The following is a 25,366-nucleotide window of genomic DNA, read 5'->3' on the forward strand; positions in this document are numbered from 1 at the left end:
GCCTCCTGGGCTGACGGCAAGGGGTTCCCTCTCTGAAGCCCGGAGAAATCCCATTAGCAGGGGGTGGTGGGGCTGGCAGCATGTGTGGGTGAGCGCTTAGCCCTCCCGCCGTGGTCCCTGTAGGTGTGGGTGGGCGTCTTGCCATCAGCGGCACGCGAGCACGGGCCATGGCATTGAATCTGACTGTGCCTTAGACCTGTGCTGGGAACTGTGCATCTGTGACACGTTTCTACCCGCCTGCCTCCCTCTGTTCGCCTAGCAATCTCCCATCACCCGCAAAGCAGAGGGGCCTCTGGGGCTAGTAGCCAGGGCTGGCTGGAATCGGCTGGCACAGGAAGCCTGGTGCGTTCTGGGGTCGAGCCCGTTCTTCCGCGGGTCACGGTGGCATCCTGCGGCCCGTCTCTCAACATCTCCTCGTCACCCCACCAGCTTGGCTCACGGCCCCTGGTTTCTGCAAGCTTCCACTGAAAAATAAATAACTTCCTGGCTGCCCGGAGCCCTCCGTCCAGCAGGCTCCGGGACAATGCCAGGGCAGCAGGGTTTACGCTGCTCCGACCCAGCTGGGTCCAGAGAACCATCATCATCAATCCGTTTACCAGCGCCAGGAGTTTGCCTGGAACTTTGCAAATGTCATGAAGGGCTAAATTCGGGGGCGGGGTTAAAACTGGGGAGGGGGGGTGTTAAAACCTGGCGGGGGGGTTACCTGGCTCACAGACTCAAACCCAGCCCCAGCCTGGGAGAATGTACGGTCGAAGCTCAAGCTGATCGTCAGGGCCGGATATGAAAGGGGCCAGGAGAGGGGCTGTGACTCTTTCCCCAGTCTGTCCCCGCTCTGATACCGTGGGGTTATCTGCACACGCAGCCCCGGGGGCAGCTGTAGCTTCTGCCAAACTGCAAGTGGGAACCTGTTTTTCCCCATCCATAGGACAGGGCCTAGCCGTTTCTCTGATCCTGTTCTACGCAGGTTCTTACGGCTCCTTCCCTCCTCTGGGGGGGCCTGGCCGCTGTCTCACAAAACCCTGCCCACGTGATGGCTGGTTGGAGGCCAGCAGAACCGCTGACTCAGTGGCACACGCTGGCTGCCGCCCCCCTCCCCCCCGCCATTCTTGGGGGACCCGCCATCGCCCTGGTGATGTTCGTCGGGCCCCAGGCAGCTCCGCTGCGTGGAGGAGAGTAACGGCACCGCCCTGGCTTTGATGTGGTCTGTGCCTTGCTCCCAGGGCACGGCGCATGGGGCCTGGCGATCTCCTGCACTTAACTCCTAGGAAGCCAGTCTCCCCTCGGGGTGGGTCGGAGGATGCATGCAGGGGGCATGCTACGGGAAGTCCGGCTGGAGAAGGGGGAAGTTTCCGGCCACTAGGAGGTGGGGCAGAGTTGGGGATTTTATCCTAATTAGCTCCATCTCGTCATGCTGGGAGCTCTGCCCTCCCCCCCGACCCACAACCACCCCCCAACCTTGCTCCCCCAAGCGGGTTGCTGACCCCGGGGCCAGTGGGGAGAGGCCGGTTCATACTGAAGGTTAAACACCAGGTGCGGTCAGTGCCAAGTTGCGACTGAGGCTGGGGGTAGAGGGTCCTGGGCACCTGTGGCACACATCACCAGCTGAAGCAGGAGATTCGGGGGGAGCCCCCGGCAGCACATCACCGCGCCCGCTTGGGGCTCTGGCTTTGGGAGTGGGTGAGACGTCGTCCTCTAGGGCTGGTCCGTCGAGAGAACAAAGGACCAGCCAGTAGTGTCTCCTGAGCTCATGTGGCAGAGGCCTGTGACTTATTCCCAGCTCATTATTCATGGTACCAGCTCGTTATCAGGGGTTCCCAGTTCCTTATTACATGAGAACATACAAACATCCCTAATGGGTCAGCCAATGGTTCATGGAGCCTAGTGTCCTGTCTTCCGACAGAGACTGGTGCCAGGTGCTGCACAGGGAATGAACAGAACAGGGCAATTATTGAGTGATCCAGCCCTGATCATCCAGTTCCAACTTCTGGTACTCAGAGGACCCCCAGAGCATGAGGTTGCATCCTGACCACCTTGGCTAATAGCCGTCGATAGACCTGTCCTCCATCAACTTATCTAGTTCTTTTTTGAACCCAGTTAGACTTTTGGTCTTCCTGGCATCTCCTGGCAATGAGTTCCACAGGTTGACTGTGTTGTGTGAAGAACCTTCCTGTTTGTTTTAAACCTGCTGCCTGTTAATTTCATCAGCTAACCCCTGGTTCTTGTGTTATGTGAAGGGGTAAATAACACTTTCACTTTCTCCACACCAGTCATGATTTTATAGATCTCTACCATATCCCCCCCCCATCCTTTTTCCAAGCTGAAAAGTCTCCGTTTTATTAATCTCTCCTCAGACGGAAGCCGTTCCATACCCCTCATCATTTTTCGTTGCCCTTCTCTGCACTTTTTCCAATTCCAATATATCTTTTTTGAGATGGGGCGACCAGAACTGCACGCGGTATTCAAGGTGTGGGTATACCATGGATTTATATAGAGGCAACACGATATTTTCTGTCTTATTATTGATCCCTTTCCTAATGACTCCCAACGTTCTGTTCACTTTTTTGGCTGCCGCTGCACTTTGCGTGGATGTTTTCAGAGAACTCTCCACAGTGACGCCAAGATCTCTCTCTTGAGCGGTAACAGCTAATTTAGACCCCATCATTTTATGTGTACAGTTGGGATTATGTTTTCCAATGGGCATTACTTTGCATTTATCAACATGGAATTTCATCTGCCGTTTTGTTGCCCAGTCACCCAGTTTTGTGAGATCCTTTTTGTAACTCTCCTCAGTCAGCTTTGGACTTACCTGTCTTGAGTAGTTTTGTATTGTCCAAAGCCAAAATCATTTACAAATCTATCCGTCTAAGATTACATTTTTAGAAATCTCATCGAGCTCTAATGAAATAAGGAGCTGGGATTTGATGGGATGCATCAGAGAAAGTCAGTCATGGGTCACCCCGAGGTGACATGTCTCTGTGACCTCAGACCGTTCTGAACGAGCCGGGACAAGTCCCCTGCCGACCTGCAGCTTTGTTCTGCCCTCGTCCCGTGTCTGATTTGCAAGTGAAGGTTGACGAGGAAGCTGGGCTTTGTCTGGCTGGATGCGGCAGAATAAGTCTTGGGTCACCCTGGGTGACGTGTCCCCACAGCCGTGAAGATGTCCTGATGTAACTGAAATGTGAAACACCCTTACTTGAAAATTTTTCTTTGCAAAAATTTGTGGCCCCTGCCCCCAGCCATCCTCCCCGCCTCAAACATGTACACACCCTTTTGTGGGGCCACAGGAGGGGCTAGCAGGTAAAGCTGTGGATCTGGTGGGTGGACGGACTTGGTGAGTGTCGTCTTTGTTTCAGCTGTTGGTTGGTTGTTCTTGATGAGTGTTGTGTGCTTGGGCTGCGGGCCCCTCACCTGGCCCAGTGAGACAGGTCTGTTTGTGTTTCAGAGAGGGCCTTGTCACTGGGACCCTTGGGCCTTCAAACAGAACGGTGTTTGAGGTCTCTGTTTGCAAGGGAGAGAGCTGAGCAGTGAGGCTTAGTAGATCGGTCAGTTCCCAGGTGAGGAGGAGCAGCAAACTGGATGAATTTCGGTAGGAATTGAGAGCGGGAGCGTGAATCATGGTTTAGGAATGGCTCTCCACCAGTTAGCAGGCATGGATGATGACAGGACAACTGCTGGGACCTGCCTTGGATGTGCTACGGTTTCCTTTCTGCTGGAAGATGGAATAGAATAGGAATCTGTTGGCCTTAGAAAACACGCAGTCTGGAAGCAAAAGTTGCACCATTGTGCAGCATCTGAGGAAACGAAGACTTCCCTGGACCACCAGGTTTGGAAATCATTGTCACAGATGCCAGGAATTGGGCGATACAGGAATTGGACAGAGTAGAAACCAAAGAAGGGTTCAGGCGATTTGTGACCAAGAAGGGAAAGAGAACCGGGGCATTCAACCCGGCTAGACGTAGCAAAACGTTTTCAGGCATCCGGCAAGTCAACTATCGAAGAACCTGGCTCTGGAGGAATGGAACAGGAAGTTTCAGGGAACACATGCAATGGGTGTCCTTGCAGTATGAAACAAGCAGCAACCAAGATCGGTTCTTCAACTGTTAATGCAAACAATCATCCTTGGCGACTCCATATTTAGAAGAGCGGACCGAGAACACAGAAAGGCGCACTGGGACAAGCGGATGGCGTGCCGTCTCCCTGGAGTGAAGATACAAGATGTGATGGCAGGATTAGACGGGGTTATGAAGTTGTCTGTCGAGTGTCCACTGATGATGATGATGATACTCATTGGAACCAAAGACACGACTCCGCATGGAGCTACACAGAACATAGAAGAAGCATCTTGGAACCACATGGAAGAAAAGGCAAGTCTGAGTGATCTTCTCGGTGATCCTGCCAGTTCAGTGAGCTCGAGAAGGCAGAAGACAGAAAATACTGGAGGTGATCTCTTAGTTGTGCAACGGATGAGAGGCCAAAGGTTTTTTGGTTTTATGGAATACTGGGCCACATTCCACATTGGGAGGGGGGCAGTATGAATGGAACAGCCTGTGTATCACAAGTAGGGGACTTGGCTAGACAGTCAGGCATTAAACTGCCAGCGCAAGGGGAGGGTGCTAAGGAAGCAAATGCAGCACAAAACTCAAACTCAGGATGTCTGGAACAAACTGAACTGCCGTGGCAAAGAGCTTGAGGAGACGACGTTTTCAGTTGCTTGTCTACCCACGCTACGAGTCCGGGTAGCAAGCCAGAGGAGTTAGAATTTCTCATTGATGAGAAAAAAAAAACCCACTAGAATTGGCATTAGGGAAACCTGGTGGGACAGTTCCCATGGTTGGTTATAATCTGCTTGGGAAGGACGGAGTGGGTACAAGAGGTGGTGGGGGAAGAGGATGGCAAAAGACATGATTACTCATTTGAGAGTTACTGATGACTCGGAGCCACAAGGCGTGCGGCTCAGTGTGCTCGCTAACAAAGCCCAGGAGAGGGCTGGTGCGGTCTGTTACAGGCTGCAGAGTCAAACCAGAGACCAGGAAGAGTTACACTGTATAGGCAGGTGCTTAGGTGTTGACAGAAGTGGTGTTGTTAAGGGGGAGGGTAATTTGGGAGAGACACGCTGCAGGTCTCATGCAGAATTAAAGGGAAGGAATATCATTAATTCCAGTCAGTATGGTTTTCTAGAAAATAAGTCTTGTAAACAAAGCTGAGTGCATTCCTTGACGACATCACACGTTTGACTGATGCAGGTGAAGAGTTTGCAGCCACAGTGCAGCATCGTGTAGCAGAAGGTTCACACTCACGGTTCCTCAATTAGACGCATAGTTTAGGAGCACTCCTGGATTCCTCAGCTGCCGCGAGTAACGCTTTCTGCCATTTCCTGAGATTCCATCCCATCCCCGTGCACGGAGTTATTCATGCCTTTGTCACCGCTCAGCCGGACTGCAGCCACACGACATACCTGAGCACGAAACCTTCTGCATCCAGGAAACTCCATCTAGTACGGAACGCTGCCAGGCACCTCCGCAGCATTCCCACCTGTCCTCCGCTCCCGACCTGGCTTCCCGGAGAATTTCAGCTTGAGTTCAAGGTCTCAGCCCTTATATTCAAGGTGCTCAGTAACCGGGGCCCAGGATAGCTAAAAGATTTCCTAAGCTGCAGAACAAAGGCCGTGGTCAACACCTTCTCTCCGCAGGCCCAAGGGAACTCTACAGTAAGAATAAAGCTCGTCTATGCAGCAGACTGAACTTTCGGGTGGGTTGGTCCCAGACTCCAGAATGAACTCCCCCTGGAACTAAGAACCATCACAGACCTCCTCACCTCCAGTCACCAGACTCATGTCTTTGACCTGGCCTTCTCTAACATAAACACATAGCAACAGGTATATTTCAATCAAACCTATATTTAACAACTAAGAACCAAACTTGAAACCCTGACAAAACAGGACACTCCACTGCCCATGCATCTGGCCCTGGGGAGAGGAGGAACAAACAAATGCCGTATGACGGGTGTGGACTCACAGTGCTTAATCCGGAGGCTCGCATGGAGCGGCGATGAATGTGGTGAGCTGTAAGAGCCCCTAGAGTCGATGTGATGCACGGAGAGGTTCATAAGGTATTTGGCTCAGTGCTGCATGGCATTCGGATTCGGAAGTGAGATCTGTACGGCATTGATAAAGCACAATAGAAATGGATTAAGAAGTGGCTAATGGATAGGTCTCAAAAAGTAGTCCTTAGTGGAGAGTCATCATTGCACGTGGGTGTCCATTGTATGGGGTAGCAGGCGTCTGGACTAGCCCCGATGCTAGTCAACATTTCGTCAGCGATCGGGAAGTAAATATAAACCCAATGCTGATAAAGCTGGTGGGTGACACAAAGCTTGGTGGTATGGTAACTAACGATGAGGCCGGAGGAGTCCTGTGGAGTGATCTGGAGTCAAACAAAATACATTGTAATACATCTAACCTGCTCGTAAAAACTTCCAGTGACGGAGACCCCGAAATGACGGGCATTCCACATCCTCCTTTGGGAACCTCGTCCCGTACTTAGTTATCCTTCTAGTTAGAACATTTTTCCTAATATCTGACCTAGATCTCCCTGGCTGCAGATTAAGCCCATCACTTCTTGTCCGACCTTCAGTGGACCTGGAGAATAGTGGATCCCTGTCCTCTTTAGAACGGCCCTTCGCAGATCTGAAGACTGTTCCCATGTCCTCCTTGGTCTTCTTTTCTCAATCACTAATCACACCCAGGTTTTTAACCTTTCCTCGCAGCTCAGGTTCTCTCAACCTTTGATCATTTTTATTCCTCTTCTCTGGACTCTTCAAATTTGTCCCCATCTTTCCTAAAGTGCGGCCCCCAGAACTGGACACAGTTCCCCAGCTGAGTCCTCACCAGTGCGGAGTGGAGTGGGACAGTTACCTCCCGCATCTTACATATGACACTCCTGTTACTACACCCTGGAGTGATATTAGCCCTTTTCACCACTGCATCACATTGTTGGCTCACGTTCAGCTTGTGATCTACTGTAACCCCCAGATCCTTTTCAGCAGTTCTACAGCCTGGCCAGTTATTCCCCATTGTGTGGTTGATTTTTCCTTCCGAAGTGACGTACTTTGCTCTTGTCTTTACTGGATTTCATCTGGTTGATTTCAGACCAGTTCTCCAATCCAGGCCCTTTTGAATTCTAATCCTGCCCTCCAAAGTGCTTGCAACCCCTCCCAGCTTGCTGTCATCCACAGCGTGATAAGAATACCCTCTGCTCCATTTTCCAAGTCATAAGGAAGTGGACAAGCAGCTGAACAAAAGCTCCCAGAGTGATGCCGGGGCAAAACGGGCGGATGTGCTCTTTGGATGTTGTGACGGGGCGCTCTGCTCACAGCTGGGTGACGCTGCCTCCTGGCTGTTCTGGGGATTAGCTCCACCAGGCCGATGCCCCTTCCTGCGGTTGCCCTCTGTCTCTCTGTCTCTCTCTCTCTCAGTCTGCAGCCCCTTCCTCATGACTCCAGCCAGGTGGCTCAGCGGTTCCCCTGCCAGGGTGGTCTTTCAAGGTCTCTCTCCCCGCGCAGCATCAGGCCATCCTCACGCCCGCTGCCCTGACGGTGTCACCCCATCAGCGACTCCGGCAGCCTTCGTATCCACTCCCCTTAAAACACACCCTGCCGTGGATGGGAGGGGAACCCAGGCCCACCCTCCACTCTGGGTTCCAGTCTAGGGCCCTGTAGTGAACCGTTCAGATCTGCATCTCCACCGCCTTACTGATCTCACCGCTGGACTCCTTCTACCAGGGTCCTTCTCCCTTATCTCAGGGAGAGGCACTGCAGGCTTCCTCCTGCACCTTCACACACTATTTCCAACCTCCTGGCTTTATAGAAGACCCTCCCATTACATAAGAACGGCCAGACTGGGTCAGACCAAAGGTCCATCCAACCCAGTATCCTGCCTTCCCACAGTGGCCAATGCCAGGTGCCCCAGAGGGGGTGACTGGAGGGCTGAAGGAAAAGGAACCGTGATGGGGACATGAGAAGTGGCCACCCGTACGAAGCTTCGGGTTGGCAAGGGGCATGCCCCAGCTCCTTCAGAACCAGCTGATGGCGATGGAGATGTGACACTCGCAGTGACGGGAGACTTATTTCATCATGTAAGGGCTATCAAAACCCAGCTGCTTCTTTATTTAATGAGTACATCAGTCATTGGCCATTTCCACTGTTAACACATTAACCTAAAATCAACATAATTTTACATTGATCTCTTTTAAAATAACGTTGACCTTTAAGTAAGGACCTGAAAACCATGAATAAGGAACAAGAAACAAGGAACCAACTTCAGTCTCTTGGCCCAGAGCTGTGGAGCAGGAAGATCGGCCTTCTGTAAAGGGGCCAGGTGGGCACGGGTGTGGTTAAGGGGAGTGGGTAGCACAAGCAAAGAGGCCTTTCCCCGTGGGCAGGGGAATCCTAGGAGAACAGGATTCCTGGATGCAGCGGTGGCATGAATGTGTGTGTCTGACCGGCCTCCCGCTGGCTGGGTGATGACAGAAGGCAGCGGGCAGCTAATAGGAGAAGGCAGCTGTTTCCCCAGATGCAGCGGGGGGAGGAAAGGGGCAGCGGAGGAGGGAAGAGTGGGGCTGCACTGGGGAATGCAATGAGTGGGGATGCGTGGTCCCTTGGCAGCCTGAGGCTGCATTGCACCGCACTGTGCCACCCAGGTCATTAAGGTCTGCACTCGCTTCCCCCCTCCGCCCCCCCTGCCAGTGTGCCTCACCCCAGACCTAGCAGTCTGTCTAGGGCCAGAGAGTAATGCACTGACCCAGTCAGTGCTTCATGCTAGTTGTTAACAGTATAGGGCATATGACACACAGCAGAACAGTTTTGATTCTATCCTGTAGAGAGCATTGGTCTCACACACACACACACGCATCAGGTCATAATGCCACGGATCACCCCATCTCAAAAAGGATAAAGCTGGAAAAGGTTCCGAGAAGGGCAACAAAGACGATGAAGGGTTCAGAACGGCTTCCATACGGGGACAGACTAAAAAAATTAGGGCTGTTTGGCGTAGAGAAGAGATGCTGGGGGGGAGGGGGGGGATCTGCTAGAGGTCTATAAAATCATGACTGGTGCAGAGAAAATGAATAGGGAAGAGTCATTTATCCTTCCGCACAGTACAAAAGCCAGGGGTCACCCAGTGACATTAACAGTCAGCAGGTTTAGTACAAACAAGAGGAAATACTTCTTCACACAATGCATAGTTAACCTGTGGAACTCGTTGCCAGGGGATGCTGTGAAGGCCAAAACTATAATGGGGTTCAAAAAATCATCAGAGAAGTTGATGGAGGATAGGTCCATCCATAGCTATTGGCCAGGATGGTCAGGGATGCAACCCCATGCTCTGGGTGTCCCTAAACTGCTGAGTGCCAGGAGCCAGAAGTGGACGACAGGGGTGGATCAAGCCATGATTGCCCTGTTCTGGGCACTCTCCCTGACGCTGTGGTACGGGGCCACTGTCAGAGATGGTCTGACCCAGTCTATACACAGCCCCCATCCTCTCGCCCTGCAGGGGGAAAGCTGCTTAGCCATCACGAATCCAGCTTCCTGAGCGTTCTTCCTCTGGCAGACGGACAAGAGGGGGCAGGAGCGGGGGAGGCTGGAAGGATTTGCCCGTCCACCTGCGGGCTCAGATTGGGGAGTGGGGAGGGAGCGCAGCGCGGTTCAGAGCCCCACCCTTACCAGGCTGAGCTGTGAGTGGCTGGCTCTGGCTGGCCGGCTGCAACATCGGCCCTGCTCTGCCCCTTACCTGCCGGCTGCTGTTTCGGCAGCTTCCCTGGCGCGTCGGTCGTTCCCGGTGAAATAAACAGGGCTGCCTGGTGCAGTGTCAGACCCAGTGCATTTCCCCTGCTTGTTTGGCAGCACGAAGGGGAGCCTGGGGGGAGAGAGGGGCTGAGCAATAAAGCCAAAATATTTGTCTTTAAAAGGCATCCTTGTTGCCAGTGCTTTGACAGCCCCGTTGGCCTGCCTCTAGCCCCTTGCAGTAGCAGATCTCACAGCACTTCACAGGCATCAATTTCCTTTATTCGTTTGTGGGAGGCAGTACGGTCTAGTGGGTGTAGCACCGGGCTGGGCGTCAGGAGACCTGGGCTCTTCCCATAGCTCTGCTGCTGACCGGCTGGGTGACGCTGAGCAAGTCCTGTCCCCGCTCGGTGACTCAGTTTCCCTTCCTGTCCTTTGTCTTATCTCTGTAGCCTGGGAGCTGTTTGGGACAGGGACTCTGTGTGTGTGTGTGTGTGTAAGTGTTACTGCATACAACAATTGCACACTGTGGCCATCCAAAATGTCATGGCAGCCGTAAGGGCAGAACCCAGATCTTCCTGCTCCAAAAGGGCAGTTGCCTCGCACCCAAGCCAAGAGAGACTCTCCTTTGGTTGCTGGCATTATAGGGCTGATGACACATGGCTGAGCAATTGCAACAGCTAGCAGAGCGCAGTGCTACACATACACATTAGCCAGTTTGCTCCAATGCAGCTCGGTAAGGTTGCTAAGCGGTTTCAGTTGTAACCTCCTTGTCCTGCTCTTTGCTCACTGGAAAACTCCGCCGGCGGCATTCCAGTGATAGCTGCATTCGGGGCCCGCACACGGCATTTACAGCACTGCAGCCCATCGCACTGAGCTGCTTTTTTAATTGTACAAGGGTGAAAAGATTCCCCTGGTGTCTTTCCCTCTCCAGCCACTCGGGGGTTGTGCTGGCCATTCCCATGGGGCAGGGGACTAGAGCTCAGCATGGGGGCAGGGCGCTCGGGGGCTGCAGCTGGCTTCCTGTTGCATAGCGTGGCGGGAATTGTGCTGCGTGGTTCAGTCCACGGGCCAGACCCATTGTAAGCCGGCGCGCCATTGCACCGGAAAGCTACAGTCTGGGGGTAGGAGCCAGGACTCCTGGCTTCTGCCCGATTTGGTACATGGACTTGGGCAAGTCCCCTGTCTGGGCCTTGTTTCCCCACAGTTAATTCATGAACGTTTCTCAGTGGCTTTGAGATCCGTGAGAGTGCTGCTCTTCCTAAGCGCTACGAGACGTACTGCAATAGCTCTCAGAGGCTGTACCGAGGTTGGGGCACCAGTGCGTCGGGTGCTGTACGGACACACAGTGAGAGACTGCCCCCATCCTGGGTAGCTTAGAGCCCCTGTAAACAAGGGCTGGACAGAGGACGTCTGAACCCCATGTCCAAGATGGGGGAGAGAGGCAGAGAGAGATTAAGGTGCAACGGTATTTAGGTATTGAAACCCATGGGGGTTAGGCACCTGAATACCTTTGAGGATCAGGGGCTGGCCAGGGTCGCACAGGGAGTCAGCGACAGAGCAGGGAATTGGACCCCGATCACTTGAGTCCCAGCCTAGTGCGTTAACCGCAAGCCCATCCTTCCGCTCTGCGGCGCCCTGGCCTCGCGGGGCTCCGCGACCGTCTCTCTAACCCCTCTTCCTTCCGGCTTGCCGCAGGTTCCAGAAGCACGTCCACACCTACCGGATCCTGCCAGATGAGGATGACTTCCTAGCGGTGCAGGTAGGGACCGCCACGCTGCCGTGTGCCAAGACTGGCATAGCTCTTGCCGCGGGCGCAGCCCTGTCCTCGCTGCTGGGACCCGGATCTCGAGCCCAAGCAATGGGGCAGGGTCCTGGGGACAGGGGGTTGCCCCTGCTTACCCTGTCCACGCAGGCGTATGCCGTAAGCTGTGCCGGTGTTCACTGGTTCTACTACGAAGGATAAAAGCCGTACTAGTGGTGCCGGCTGAGAGTGTCCTTTGGCTCAAGCCATAGAGGCTTCTGCTTCTGAACCTCAAGGGTCCGAGTTCAATGCCTGCCGTGCCGTGTGGTGGCTGTTGGGGGCTGGCTACCGAGAGGGGGGCTTAGCTTGGGCACCGTCCATAAGGGCTGGCTCCCGCCTTCCCTGGCTGAGGGGACGGAGGAGGCGCTGAGATGTGCAGTGGCTCCGAGGAGGCCAGGCCCCCGCCAGTGAAAGTCCTGGGGCCAGTCAGCCAATGCGGTGGTGTCTGGTAGCTGAGACCTCGCGCACCGGAGGGGCGTCTGCTCGGCGTGGGCATTGCAGGTCCTATGAGGCTCTTCTGAAGAGCAGGTTTTTGCCCTGCTCCCCAGAGGTGGCTGCATTTCTGGGTAGCTGTTGTGCAGCGCCGTGGGCGAGGGGCTCTCTCCGGGCCATGGGTGTGGTTAGCAGTTCTGCTCAGCAGTCTCAGAGCAAGGCCTCCCCCTCTAACGGTCTCCTGGGGCCTTGGCCTCTGGCCCGCCACCCCGACCCACCAGGCACTGCCATGCCAGCCCCAGCCACCCCGAACCGCCAGGCACAGCCCCCCATACCCACCGGGCACTGCCATGCCAGCCCTAGCCACCCCGACCTGCCAGCCCCAGCCCCCCATACCCACTGGGCACTGCCATAACAGCCCCAGGCACCCCGACCCGCCAGGCACAGCCATGCTAGCCCCAGCCACCCCGACCCACCAGGCACAGCCATGCCAGCCCCAGGCCCCCATACCCACTGGGCACTGCCATGCCAGCCCCTGCCACCCCGACCCGCCAGGCACAGCCCCCCATACTCACTGGGCACTGCCATGCCAGCCCCAGCCACCCCGACCCGCCAGCCCCAGCCCCCCATACCCACTGGGCACTGCCATGCCAGCCCCAGCCACCCCGACCCGCCAGGCACTGCCATGCCAGCCCCAGCCACCCCGACCCGCCAGCCCCAGCCCCCCATACCCACTGGGCACTGCCATGCTAGCACCAGCACCCCCATGCCCACCAGGCACTGCCATGCCAGCCCCAGCTCCCCCATGCCCACCAGGCACTGCCATGCCAGCCTCCCCGACCCACCAGGCTCTGCCATGCCAGCCCCAGCCCCCCAACCACCCGGGCACTGCCATGCCAGCCCCAGGCCCCCATACCCACTGGGCACTGCCATGCCAGCCCCAGCTCCCCCGGCTCACTGGGCACTGCCATGCTAGCCCCAGCCCCCCCATGCCCACCAGGCTCTGCCATGCCAACCCCAGCCTCCCCGACCCACCAGGCTCTGCCATGCCAGCCCCAGCCCCCCCATGCCCACCGTACACTGCCATGCCAGCCCCAGCCCCCCCAACCACCCAGGCACTGCCATGCCAGCCCCAGCCCCCCAACCAACTGGGCACTGCCATGCCAGCCCCAGCCCCCCTTACCTCCCAGGCACTGCCATGCCAGCCCCAGCCCCCCATGCCCACTTGGCACTGCCATGCCAGCCCCAGCCCCCCCAACCCCCCAGACACTGCTATGCCAGTCACAACCCCCCTTGCCCACTGGGCACTGCTATGCCAGCCATGCCTGCCATGCCAGCCCCAGCCCTCCATGCCCACCGGGCACTGCCATGCCAGCCACAGCCCCCCAGACCCACCGGGCACTGCCATGCCAGCCACAGCTCCTCATGCCCACCAGGCACTGCCATGCCAGCCACAGCCCCCCCATACCCACCGGGCACTGCCATGCCAGTCAGAACCCCCTGCCACCGCCATGTTAGTCACAGCTCCTCCCCTCCCCCCCCCCAAGTGATAGTGACGACAGTGTAATTAAATTTAACATCAGTGTTCGGGGGAAATGCCAGAGGAGCCCAGTGCAGCAGTGTTTCACTTCAGAAAGGGGAACTACACCAAAACGAGGAAGGTAATTAGCTGGAAATTAAAAGGAACAGTCCCAAGAGTGAAAGCCTGCAAGCTGCGTGGAGACTGTGTAAAAACACCATCATGGAGGCTCAAACGAAATGTATCCCCCAAATACAGGAAAAGCCCCAATAGCCCGAAAAGTGCCACCCTGGCTAAACAACAGAGTAAAAGAGGCAGTTAGAGGCAAAAAGGCGTTGGAAGTCAAATCCTTTTGAGGAAAACAGAAGGGAGCATAAACGCTGGCTACTCAAGTGTGAGAGTTTAATTAGGCAGCCAGGCAGAATTCGAAGAGCAGCTCGCTAAATACACAAAACCTGAAGAAAATCTTTTTTAAAAATACATCGGAAGCAGGAAGCTGCCCCTGGATGATCGAGGTGCTAAAGGAGCAGACAAGGCTGTTGTGGAGAAACGAAATGAATTCTATGCGTCGGTTTTCACGGCTGAGGATGTGAGGGGGGTTCCCACCTCTGAGCCATTCTTTGTAGATGACAAATCTGGGAACTGTCCCCAGTTGAGGTGTCAATAGAGGAGGCTTTGGAACCAGTTGATCAATTAAACAGTAATACGTCACCAGGACCAGAGGGCATCACCCAAGAGCTCTGAAGGAACTCCAGTATGAAACCGCAGAACTTCTAACTGTGGTACTAAGTGTAATAATCCGCCTCTGCACCAGATGGCAGGAGGGTAGCTAAGGCGATGCCAATTTTTAAAAAGGCTCCAGAGGTGATCCTGGCAGTTACAGGCCTGTAAGCTGAACTTCATAGAATCGTAGGACTGGAAGGGACCTCAAGAGATCATCTAGTCCAGTCCCGTGCACTCACGGCAGGACTAAGTGTTATCTAGACCAGTAGTTTTCAAACTGCGGGTCGGGACCCAGTACTGGGTGGTGGATTGGAAGGCACTGGGTCGCGGCGGCTCTGGGGCTAGTCCCTACCTGTTCTGACACCACGGTGTGCCCCAGAAGCGGCCAGCAGCAGGTCTGGCTGCTAGGCGGGGGGGACATGGGGCTCCGTGTGCTGCCCAAGCCCCATCTCCACACTCCCATTGACCGGTTCCCAGCCAACGGGAGCTGGGCGGGGGGAGCAGTGCCTGGGGGCAAGAGCCATGCGGAGCCGCTTTCATGCCTCCACCTAGGAGCCAGACCTGCTACTGGCTGCTTCCAGGGCGCAGCGCGGTCCGTGGTGCCAGGACTAGAGGGAAGCCTGCCTTAGCACCACCACTTCACCGCTGATGGGGAGCTGCCCGAACCCTGCGCCCCAATCCTCTGCCCCAGCCCAGAGCCCCTGCCTGCATCCCAAACCCCTCATCCCTGGCCTCACCCCAGAGCCTGCACCCCCAACCCAGAGCCCTGACCCCCTCCTGCATCCCAACCCCCTGCCCCAGCCCTGAGCCCCCCAAACCCGGAGCCCCTCTTATCCCATGACTGCTTACTTTACTTAAGACTCTTTGGTGAGGAACCTTGTCAAAGACTTCCTGAAAGTCCAAATGCACTATATCAATTTGATCCCCCTCCACATGCTTGTTGACCCCCTTAAAGAATTCTAATAGATTGGTGAGGCATGATTTCCCTTTACAAAAACCATGTTGACTCTTCCGCAACAAATCGTATGAATCTATGTTTCAGGTAATTCTGTTCTTTACTGTAGTTTCAACCAATTTGCCTGGTACTGAAGTAATTCTTCCGCTCTACTCCGCACTGATAAGGCCTCAGCTGGAGCATTGTGTCCAGTTCTGGGCACCACATTTCAGGAAAGATGTGGACAAATTGGAGGAAGTCTAGAGAAGAGCAACAAAAATGATTAAAGATCTAGAAAACATGACCCATGAGGGAAGATTGAAAAAATTGGGGTTGTTTAGTCTGGAGAAGAGAAGACTGAGGGGGGACATGATAACAGTTTTCAAGTACATAAAAGGTTGTTATAAGAAGGAAGGACAAAATTTGTTCTCCTTAACGTCTGAGGCTAAGACAAGAAGCAATGGGCTTAAATTGCAACAAGGGAGGTTTAGGTTGGACATTAGGAAAAACTTCCTAACTGTCAAGGTGGTTAAGCACTGGAATAAATTACCTCAGGAGGTTGTCAGGGCTCTGGGCTGCAGGTGCAGGCTCTGGGGAGGGTCTGGGGTTGAAGGGATTGGGGTGTAGGAGGGGGCTCTGGGTTTGCGGGGCTCAGGGGTCTGTACTGGGCCCAGTGCTGTTCAACATATTCATAAATGATCTGGAAAAGGGGGTAAACAGTGTGGTGGCAAAATTTGCAGATGATACAGAACTGCTCAGACAGTTAAATTGAAAGCTGACTGAGAAGTGTTACAAAGGAATCTCACAAAACTGGGCAACAAAATGGCAGATTAAATTCAGTGTTGATAAATGGAAAGTAATGCACATTGGAAAACATCATCCCAACTCTACTTATAACCTGATGGGGTCTAAATTAGCTCTTTCCACCCCGGAAAGAGATCTTGGAGTCATTGTGGGTAGTTCTCTGAAAACATCCACTCAATGTGCAGCGGCAGCCAAAAAAGCGAACAGAATGCTGGGAATCATTAAGAAAGGGATCGATAAGAAGACAGAAAATATCAAGTTGTCTCTCTATAAATCCATCCAGCCTACACGTTGAATACTGTGTGCAGATGTGGCCGCCCCATCTCAAAAAAACATATATTGGACTTGGAAAAGGTTCAGAAAAGGGCAACACAAATGATGAGGGTAATGGAACGGCTGCCATAGGAGGAGAGATTAATAAGACTGGGACTTTTCAGCTTGGAAAAGAGACGGCTAAGGGGGGATCTGATCGAGGACTATAAGATCATGACTGGTGTGGAGACAGTGACTAAGGAAGTGTTATTTACTCCTACTCATAACACAAGAACCAGAGGTCACCCAGTGAAATTAAGAGGCAGCAGGTTTAAACAAAGAAAAGGAAGTGTTTCTTCACACCGCTCACAGTCAACCTGTGGAACTCGTTGCTAGGGGATGTCCTGAAGTCAAATGTACAACTATGTTCAAAAAAGAACTAGATCAGTTCCTGGAGAATAGGTCCATCAATGGCTACTAGCCAGTATGGGCAGGGACGCAGCCCTATGCCCTGGGTGTCCTTAAATCGCCAACTGCCAGAAGCTGGGACCAGACAACAGGGAATCACTTGATAATTGCTCTGTTCTCTTCATTCGCTCTGTAGCTCCGGTGCTGTCCGAAGACAGGACCCTGAGCTCGATGCACCACTGGTCTGACCCCATCTGGCCGTTTTTATGTACACAACAGGACACCCCTGCCTGCAGAACTCTACACGTCACACAGGCAGAGTAGACACAGTACACACCAGGGCACATCCATACACAATACATACATCACAAGGTACACACCAGGACAGCTTCCCCCCATGCCCCATAATACAAGTTTACTTTGTGTAGCATCTTCCCAAGACACTTACCTGGGGCCAAGAAGACGGTGTGGAAAATCCAGTCGCAGCCAGGGGAGAGGGTGACTGGGAAGCCTGGGTGAAGACCAAGGTGTATTAGATAGAGGGCCTGGAAGCCCATGGCTGAGCTCAGGCCCCATCCTGCCAGGCACTGCCCACACACAGTGGGAGACAGTCCCTGCCCCCCAGAGCTCACCGTCTAAGGGCTGGTCTCCAGGGAGAATTTTACCGGCAAAGTTACACTACTCGGGTTCTGCCTGGGGGACACATGTCCTGGAGTTACAGGGCCTTGTTCTGGCTTTCGATGCGACAGAAGCTGACCCACGGAGAAGGCTCTGTTAGCCCGGCAGTAGGACTATCTACGCGGGGGCTTACAGCTGTATAACGATTCTGGTGAAATTCCCTAGGTGGATGAGCCCTAGGCAGGCTGCTGGGGAAACTGAGGCACGGCACGGGGCAGTGAAGGAGCAGCCTGCGAGGGGGCTCGCAGGGCACAGGGGTGTAACTGAGCCCAAGCGGCGTGGGAAGGGGAGAACGGAGAGACGCCGCCCGCAGTGTGCCTGGCACGCCCTTGGACCAGCCTCCCTACCTTGGTGAAAGAGCCCCGCCCATGGGACCTCCTCCAGATATGCACAGCTGGGCCGCAGAGCTAGCTGGAGCGTCGAGTTCATGGCCACCGGGGCTCTTAGGTCCCCTTTGTCTCCGTTTCCTCTCCCTTTTCTCGCGTACTGCTCCCCCTTTCTTCTGCTTTGATGGACTCGGGGGCTCTGTCTGCTCTGGGGTTCCCCCGCCAACACGGCTGGAGCTCAGCACCGGAGGGCTCCCCGCCTTCGTGGGGGGAACCCGGCACTACGGGGGTTTCCACGTCCAGGCGCCTGTCTCCCCGGGCTCTGTCCGGGGGCAGTGGAAATGCAGGCCGCGGAGCCTGGGCTTTCCAGGGCCATGCAGCGGGGCCGGCCGGGGCAGACGGTGCTGATCTTGGCAGGAAGTCAGGCTGGTCCATGCGCCGAGGTATTTATAGCCCGACAGTAACCCCTTTGTGCTGTCCGGCAGACAGGAAAACGCGGCCCCCGGGGAGGGACGGCCACAGAAAGGAGGGTGTTGTGTGCTCCAGCTCCCATGCCAGCCTTGCCCGCCGCATTGCCGAGTCAGCACACCCCCCCCCCCGCCCCGTCTGCCTGCCCTAGAGTGACGGCCCCGGCCTCGGCAGCACCCTGGGGCACTGGGCCAGCTCCTGGGTGCCTGGCAGGGCCTCAGAGCAGGTACCGGATGGGAGCACCGGACACGCTTCCCCCAGCGTGCTCTGCTGCCCTGGCTCAGCGGGGCAGATCTCTACCGGGGGATGGGAACTTGCCAGCCGCAGGCCAATTGGTGCTGCCTGCACGATGGCACCGATTCACCTTCGCACGGGCTACCACGCGGGTACGGGAGAGGAACGCTCGTCGCGTGGAGCAGGGACACCTGGTCTCGGCCCGCTGTGCTTACGGCAGGACGTGGCACGAATTCAGGCCGGTTTTGCAGATATCTTCGTGTGGAAGATGCCCCCCCACCGCATCCTTCCAACCCCCACTCTAAACAGGTTGCTGTTTTGGTTTGGAACGACTTTTCCTTTCCCAGTCTCCGTGGATGTCATTATTTCCAACGTCACCGACGTTCCAGAAGGGTCGCAGTCAAAGGGAAGCGGCTGGCTTTGGTTGTCCCAGGACGTTTCGGTTGCCGAGAAACCGGCCTTGGTTCCGCCTTTCACATCACCAAAACTTCCAGTTTTGTTCAGACCCGAAACTAACTTTGGTTTTCAGTTTTTCAAACTTGCCGCTGCCGTGACCCAGCTGTTGGCGACGCGGCTGGAGCAGTGATGCCGCTCCTCGCAGGGCGGGCTGGCTGCGTTTGCCTGCTGCACGCCCTTCCTCAGCGGATGAAAGCCGGACAGGCATTAACGAGGTCCTGCGGTGGTGTCGTCTCCTACCTTCCCAAGACCCCATGGTGTAGCTCAGCCTTTAACTAGGGAATCCTCACAAGGTGCTCGGGACTGTTAGCTCTGGGGAAATTGAGGCACGGCGCAGCAGAGTGACTTGGTCGGGGAGCAGTGTCAGAGCCCGGGTTACGCTCCAGGAGTTCTTGGCTCCCAGTGCTGCCTCTGAATCCCATTGAACTCCCCCGTCTCAGCTGTACACGGTTCACTGGCTGCAAGCTGTCCCCTTTGGTGGGAGTCAGCCCAGCCCTGCCCCTGGCGTGGGGAAGACAGGCCCTGGGACTTATTCACAGCACCAAAAGTGGCTTTTGCGGCCGCCTGCAGCTCCTGGGTCGCCAGTTCCTGTGGCTAGCCCTCGTCTTACAAACAGGCCCTGCAAGATGCATGAAGGCCGTTCTGGGGCAGCTAAAAGGGAGTGTAGTCGAGTGGTTAGAGCACGGGGTGCCCAGGCCCCGGATTTGCAGTGAGATTGGCAAGCCAAAGCCGGGACCCGTTTGCTAGTAGCAAAGCGCGTTGAGGGCCCGGCACGGAAGGCACTCGGACGCAGCCATGTTTGATCATGACGGTCTGTCCTGTGGGCTCAGTGTTCTCAGGGGCACAGCCCCACTGTCCTCTCCAGGTGCAGGGGCTCAGGGCTTTCTCCAGCTGCTCCTGAGATGGGATTTCTGGCTGGGAGAAGGCTTAGCCCAGCCTGCACGGGACAGCTGGAGGAACAGATGCACTGGGCAGGACGGCACCAAGACCTGCCCTCGGCCCCTGGCCGGGACATGGGGATATTGGAGAAGCTCCTGTTAAAATACCTCCCAGCCGGGCACAGGCTGATCAGCAGTGGGGTGAGCACTAGTGCAGGGGAAAGGACGGGCAGCAGGGTTAATCCGGAGGCCAGCCGCTAGCCGTGAACGCTAGCCAGACAAATCAGCGTCAGCCAGCGCACTGTGGAGCCGGGGTCGGCCGGCAGCACCGGATAGGCGTCAAAAGCTGCGGGGTGGCTAAATGAAGCCATAGAGCAGGTCATCCTCTCGCAGCCCACTCCTGAAACGACCGCGGCCCATGGCTGGAGGAGCTCTGGCTTTAGCTCAAGGGGCAGAGGCCTGCGCCCGGGTTGCTGAAGGTCCCCGGTTCAATCCCTGCTCTGTGTACAATGTTAATTGCCGTGGGGCATTAGTGCTGACAGGCTGCTTGGCAGAGGGGAGGGATCTCAATGGAAAGAGGGGACAGGAGAAAGCACAATCCCCACCAAACCCCTCGCACAGGACAACTCCTCCTACCCCCACCTGGTCCCTTCTCCCCAGAGAGTCCCTCCTCAAATCCCCAGGTCCCCTCCCCCTGGAGATCTGCTCAGCGGCTCACACCAAGTTTGCCTTACATACAGCAGGGCCCCGGGGCGCCGAGGCTGGGCTGGGGACGAAGGTGCTGGCAGTCGGGAGACGGGTGCTGCCCACCGGCCGTGCGTATGGCAGGGCCAGTGTTGCTGCCTCACCCCCAGTGCTGCTGGATACTGGGGGGGGGAGGGCAGGGGGGTGCCCCCGTTCCCTCGCACGGGTCTTGCCTGGGTGGAGCTGACGCTCACTCGAGCTAGCCCAGCCTCTTGTCTCCAGCATGGGAAGGGAGAAAACCACCTTGCCCCACTCGCTTCCCCCACGCCTGCCACCTCGTCTCCTCCTAGGCACGGGCAGGCCCCCCGAACCCTGCCCCTTCACCCTCCTTGTGGGGGCAGGTGTGCCCAGGTTCTAGAGACAGTTTCAGTCTCTGTCTGGGCGGCACCTGGTTTCAGTTGGAGCCTGGGTGGCACCAGGCACCACGGGGCCCTGATCTTGGGTGGGGTCTGGGCAGCGCCTGGCATGACAGGACCCTGATCTCGGGAGGGATCTGGGCAGCGCCTGGCATGACGGGGCCCTGCTCTAAGTCCAGGTTTCTAGGTGCTGCCATAACTGAAGAAAAAGAAGGGCTGCAGGGAGTGAGCGTGGGGAAGGATGAGAAGCCCTGACTGGGGTTCAGGCCAGGAGAAGGAGGGAGGTGAAGGTCCAGGAGGAGAAGGAGGGCAGGAGAGAGGATGGGAGTCAGAGGCTGCCGCTAGGATCTCTGGGTTGAAACAAAGACGCACGTCGGCTGCCCCGAGCGGTTGTGCTGATGTAACGAGGGGAGCAATGTTAACCCGGCGGGTCTGTGTGTGGACGCTCTGCCGACAGTCCAGCCCTGGCACGGGTGGGTCGAGCTTGTTCCCTCGCACTGGAAGCCCTGGGGCCAGGACAAAACACTGGCCACTGGCCCAGTGCCTTGCACGGGATCTCACTGCTGCGACCCCAGCTGGGCACGGGGTGCCAGGCCTCGGTCAGGCCGATGCCCCTGGGGGCTGGTGCTCGCCGGACCTGGGCAGGTTGTACTAGGGCCCTTGGAGCTGAGCTCACGCTGATGGCGTCCCTCCTGTCCCCTTGTGCCCCCAGACGTCTCAGGGAGTCCAGGTGAGGCGCTTCAAGACCCTGAACGAGCTGATCGCTCTCTACCTGCAGCCCAACCAGGGCCTGGTCTGCACCCTGCTCTTCGCTGTCGAGCGGGAGAAGGAGAAGGAGAATGCCGAGGACAGGGACTATTCAGGTATGTCCTGGGAGCTCGGCCCCCGGCCTCCCTGGCTGGGCTGGCCTGCCCCGGAAGCCAGGCTCAGGAGGTGATCTGGGGTGGTAGGAGGCGGGATACCAGGGAAGATGGGCCCATTGATGTCATCCAGGGACTCAGGAGGCAGGATACCAGGGTAGATGAGCCCATTGCTTTGATCCAGGGTCTCGGGAGGCGGGATACCAGGGTAGATGGGCCTGTTGGTCCAATACAGGGGGCTGGGGCAGGGTGATATCGGGTGGTCCTGCTGCCTCCCTCACACTCACAGCCCATCTCACTCCTCCCCTTCACACCATGCAGAGATTAGAGCCAGGGCTGCCTGCTACTGCCTCCAGCCACACCATGTAGGGCCTGTCGCTCTGGGCTCCTGGTGGGTCTGGACCCCAGCAGTTGACCAGCTCGGGACATGGTTGTCTTGCCGTCTGGAGCGGCTCATGGCCATGAGTGCCGACCGCGGGGCAGAGCCCCCGAACCGGCCGTGTGGTCTATAATTCAGTTTTGCCGAGCCAGCACCAAATGTGAACTCCTGGATCGCGGTCACAGCTAGAGCCCTGGGACGCTCCTGGCTGTCTGGCCCCCAGGCACGCTGGCCTCAGGGAGAGCTGGTTCCCGTACACCAACGATGACAAAATATTCAGGTTGCTCCCATCCCAAGAGACGAATTGCGTCCCCCGAGGCAGTCGGTCCCTCCGATCTCTCACCAAACACAACGCTGGTGGCTAGTCCTGTGGCCTTTCTCCGTGGGCAGGAGACGATCCCACCTGACTGGCTAGTTCCAGAGCAAACGTGGATAAAGCAAACCCTTAGCTATTCCCTTGCAGCAGGGGATACAGAAATGATCAGGGAGATTCATGCCAGCAGCAATTCACAAGCATTTCCTGAACCCTGGACACGTCGTTCCAGGGTCAATACCCCTCTGACCCGTACTCACATGCCAGGGAAACAGACGGGTGCCAAGCAATGAATGTGTCCGTGCTCAGCGGAGGCCCAAAGCCTTGGCAAGAGCTAGCCCCTGGTTTGCCAGGGTCACCGTGGATATCAAATCAAGACCCCCCGTCAGGAAGGTGATCGGGCTCCCAGCCCCTCCAGGGCGGGGTGAGCTGGGGATCCCAGTTATTGCAGGCGACGTACGAGGCCCCAACCCCAGCTCTGCCTGTGACCTGGCTTTGCTCCTTCCTTCCAGATGGGGAGGACGAAAAGCCCCCACTGCCGCCACGCTCCGGCTCCACCAGCTTCTCCCCCGCCTGCCTCGGGCCAGCCACGCAGGACGGGGCCATCGAGAGGTAAAGAGCCTCAGTCTACAGAATCACCAGGCGGGGCCCAGAGATCCCGCCACGGCAGGGGCTGCTGGTGCCCCTCACTCCTGACCTGCAGCCCCCCATCTCTGCCCATGCTCCTCACTCCTGATCCACAAACCCCCTTCCCCCCGCTCTGCTCCTTGATCTCCCCAGAGCAGGGAGCCCGTGAGGGCAATGATTTGGTGATTTTGTCCTCCACAAACTAGCCTGAGACCCATCCGGCCCACTCCCTGAGTCATGTCCTGAGCCAGGCTGGGTTTCCTGGGGGGGCTCTCGGACAGTTGGGCTAGTCCGACCCCCTGGCTGGGGAGGTGGCTCCGGGAGGAGCAGGCTGGAATGGTAAGAATCTGTCCCCTCTGACGCTCCCCAGATCCACCCCACTGCCTCTCCCCTTTGCACACCCGCTCCCGCTTTGCTGCACTCACACGCTTGGGCTGTCTTTTCCCCCGCGCACACGCTTGCTAATGCACATACACCTTTGCACACTTGGGCTTACACATGTACGATCACCCTCAATCACACCCGGGAGCCTTTGCCCCCCGTCCATTCCCACTCTCTCCCGGGCGCCCCCACCTCTGGAGTGATGCTCCCCTCCAGACGGGGGGGTCCCATGGAAGTGCTCTCTCCCGGGACCTGCTGTCACCAGAACTCAGCCCTCCCGCTGTGCCCTCCCACGGGCATTCGCTCAGCCCGGGATGCAGCCGGCGTGTCCGGTGCTTGGCCCCCGTTTGCTAACCTTTGTGCTCCCCCTGCAGTGCCACCAACGGCCTCAGCACAGTCTCCCACGAGTACCTGAAAGGCAGCTACACCCTGGACCTGGAGGCTGTCAAAGCCGGGGCCAGCAGCCTGCCCCATCTCAACAAGACCCTGGTCACCTCCTGCAAAAGGCTACACAGGTAAGAGCCTGGCCTGGAGCCTGGCGCCCCCCGGTGGCTCAGGCTGCATCTTAGCTGCTGATCCCCACCTCTCCGGGGCTGCCTCTGCCACGGGGTGCTGGGGGTGGGAGCTACCACTAGGAGGCAGGGCGCTATGGGTATCTCACTGCCCAACAGGGGCTGGCCCCATGGCGCCTGTTCCCTGCTGCATCTGTGGGCCCCTGGATAGCATGGGACAGCCCCCTGTAAAACCCGCGCTGGCCCCGGGTGTGGCTGGCTGTGACTGGCCAGCTTTGCCCATAGGCTGGGGCAGGGGCGCCAGGGAGGTTCCCTGCCCCAGGGCTGGCTGGCTGGCTGATGTCCATCTGCACCTCTGCCTTGCAGCGAGGTGGACAAGGTCCTGTCCGGGCTGGAGATCCTCTCTAAGGTGTTTGACCAGCAGAGTTCGCCTGTGGTCTCCCGGATCCTCCAGCAGGTAAGGTCGAGAGTGGGGCGTAATGGCTGCGGGGTGCCGCAGGGGGCCAATCCCCCACCCCACCGGGACTTAGGATCCCTCCCCCAGCCTTATGGCTGCCCTGCGTCTTCTCGACGCCTGCAGCCCCTCCCCTTGGGCCTTGCTGTGGGGGACCCGCCAGGTGAGGGCCCACCCCTCCCCCTCCCCGATCTGCGGGCTGGACGTGACCCAGGCTGGGTGTCTTTCTCCCCCGTAGCAGCTGAGATGACCCATGAGCTGGGGACCCGCACGTGATAGCAGGCTGAGCTGGGTGGGGCGGGGCTGTGGGGCGCCACCCTGTGGCCATCAGAGCAGCTGCTGCAGCGGGAGACGGCATCCCCTCTCTGGCATGCCCTGAGGGTGGGGGGCGCAGCCCGCCCGTCATCCCCCACACTCTGGGTCTAGACTCAGTCACCCTTCGCCCCTTATGATACCAGCTCGGGGACTGGCGTCCCCTACAGGAGGGTGCCCTGTAGTCCTGGATACATTGGCTGGGCTTGACCATCTCCCCCCAGCATGCTCTGTTCCGGCAGCTGGAGACCTGCCCCCGGGGAGGACCTGGCTCGGAGGACGCTGCGTGTGTCCCCGGGGACCATCAGTGTGGGTGGACAACCCAGAGCGTCTTGCCCCTTCGCTGCCGGCCTGGCTGGCACCAGCTCGCTCTGCAGCTTCCTGTTCCCCACTAGCCTCCCGACAAGCCGAGATGCCCCAAACACGTTGGTTCCCAGAGCCTGAGGGAAAGGAGCTGGGCTGGGGGTCTGGGCACCTGAGTTCTGTCCTCGCTCTGCTGCTGATCAGCGACGTGGCTTGAGGCTCTGTGCCTCAGTTTCCCCCTCTCCAAAAAGGGGACCCGGACCCTGATCCCCCATTTGGGACCCGTTCACATGTAGGGGGATGCAGCGGCATTAAGTCGGGAGAACAAACTGAGCCCTCTTTGTGGGGACAGGGGAGCCCCTCCGGCCTACGCACCCCAATCCCACGCTCCCGCTGCGCGCGGTGGGTCTTGCTGGGGCCGCGAGGCCGCTG

The 25,366-nt window shown here is 57.1% G+C and overlaps 1 protein-coding gene across 2 annotated transcripts in view; it reads left to right on the top strand.

The window, feature by feature from the left end:
- Window positions 1–25,366, top strand: part of INPPL1 (inositol polyphosphate phosphatase like 1) — a 75,320-nt gene that overhangs the window by 16,625 nt on the left and 33,329 nt on the right. For both annotated transcript variants that reach the window (XR_012157509.1, XM_073333644.1), the window contains exons 2-6: window positions 11,476–11,539; window positions 21,506–21,656; window positions 22,858–22,957; window positions 23,728–23,868; window positions 24,232–24,322. Coding sequence is in view for 1 of the 2 variants with exons in the window: in XM_073333644.1 (XP_073189745.1) it covers window positions 11,476–11,539; window positions 21,506–21,656; window positions 22,858–22,957; window positions 23,728–23,868; window positions 24,232–24,322 (547 nt within the window). In the remaining variant the exon portion in view is untranslated. The remainder of the gene's footprint in view (window positions 1–11,475; window positions 11,540–21,505; window positions 21,657–22,857; window positions 22,958–23,727; window positions 23,869–24,231; window positions 24,323–25,366) is intronic.

Source organism: Lepidochelys kempii, chromosome 1 (genome assembly GCF_965140265.1).
Source record: "Lepidochelys kempii isolate rLepKem1 chromosome 1, rLepKem1.hap2, whole genome shotgun sequence".
In the NCBI taxonomy this organism is placed as follows: Eukaryota; Metazoa; Chordata; order Testudines; family Cheloniidae; genus Lepidochelys; species Lepidochelys kempii.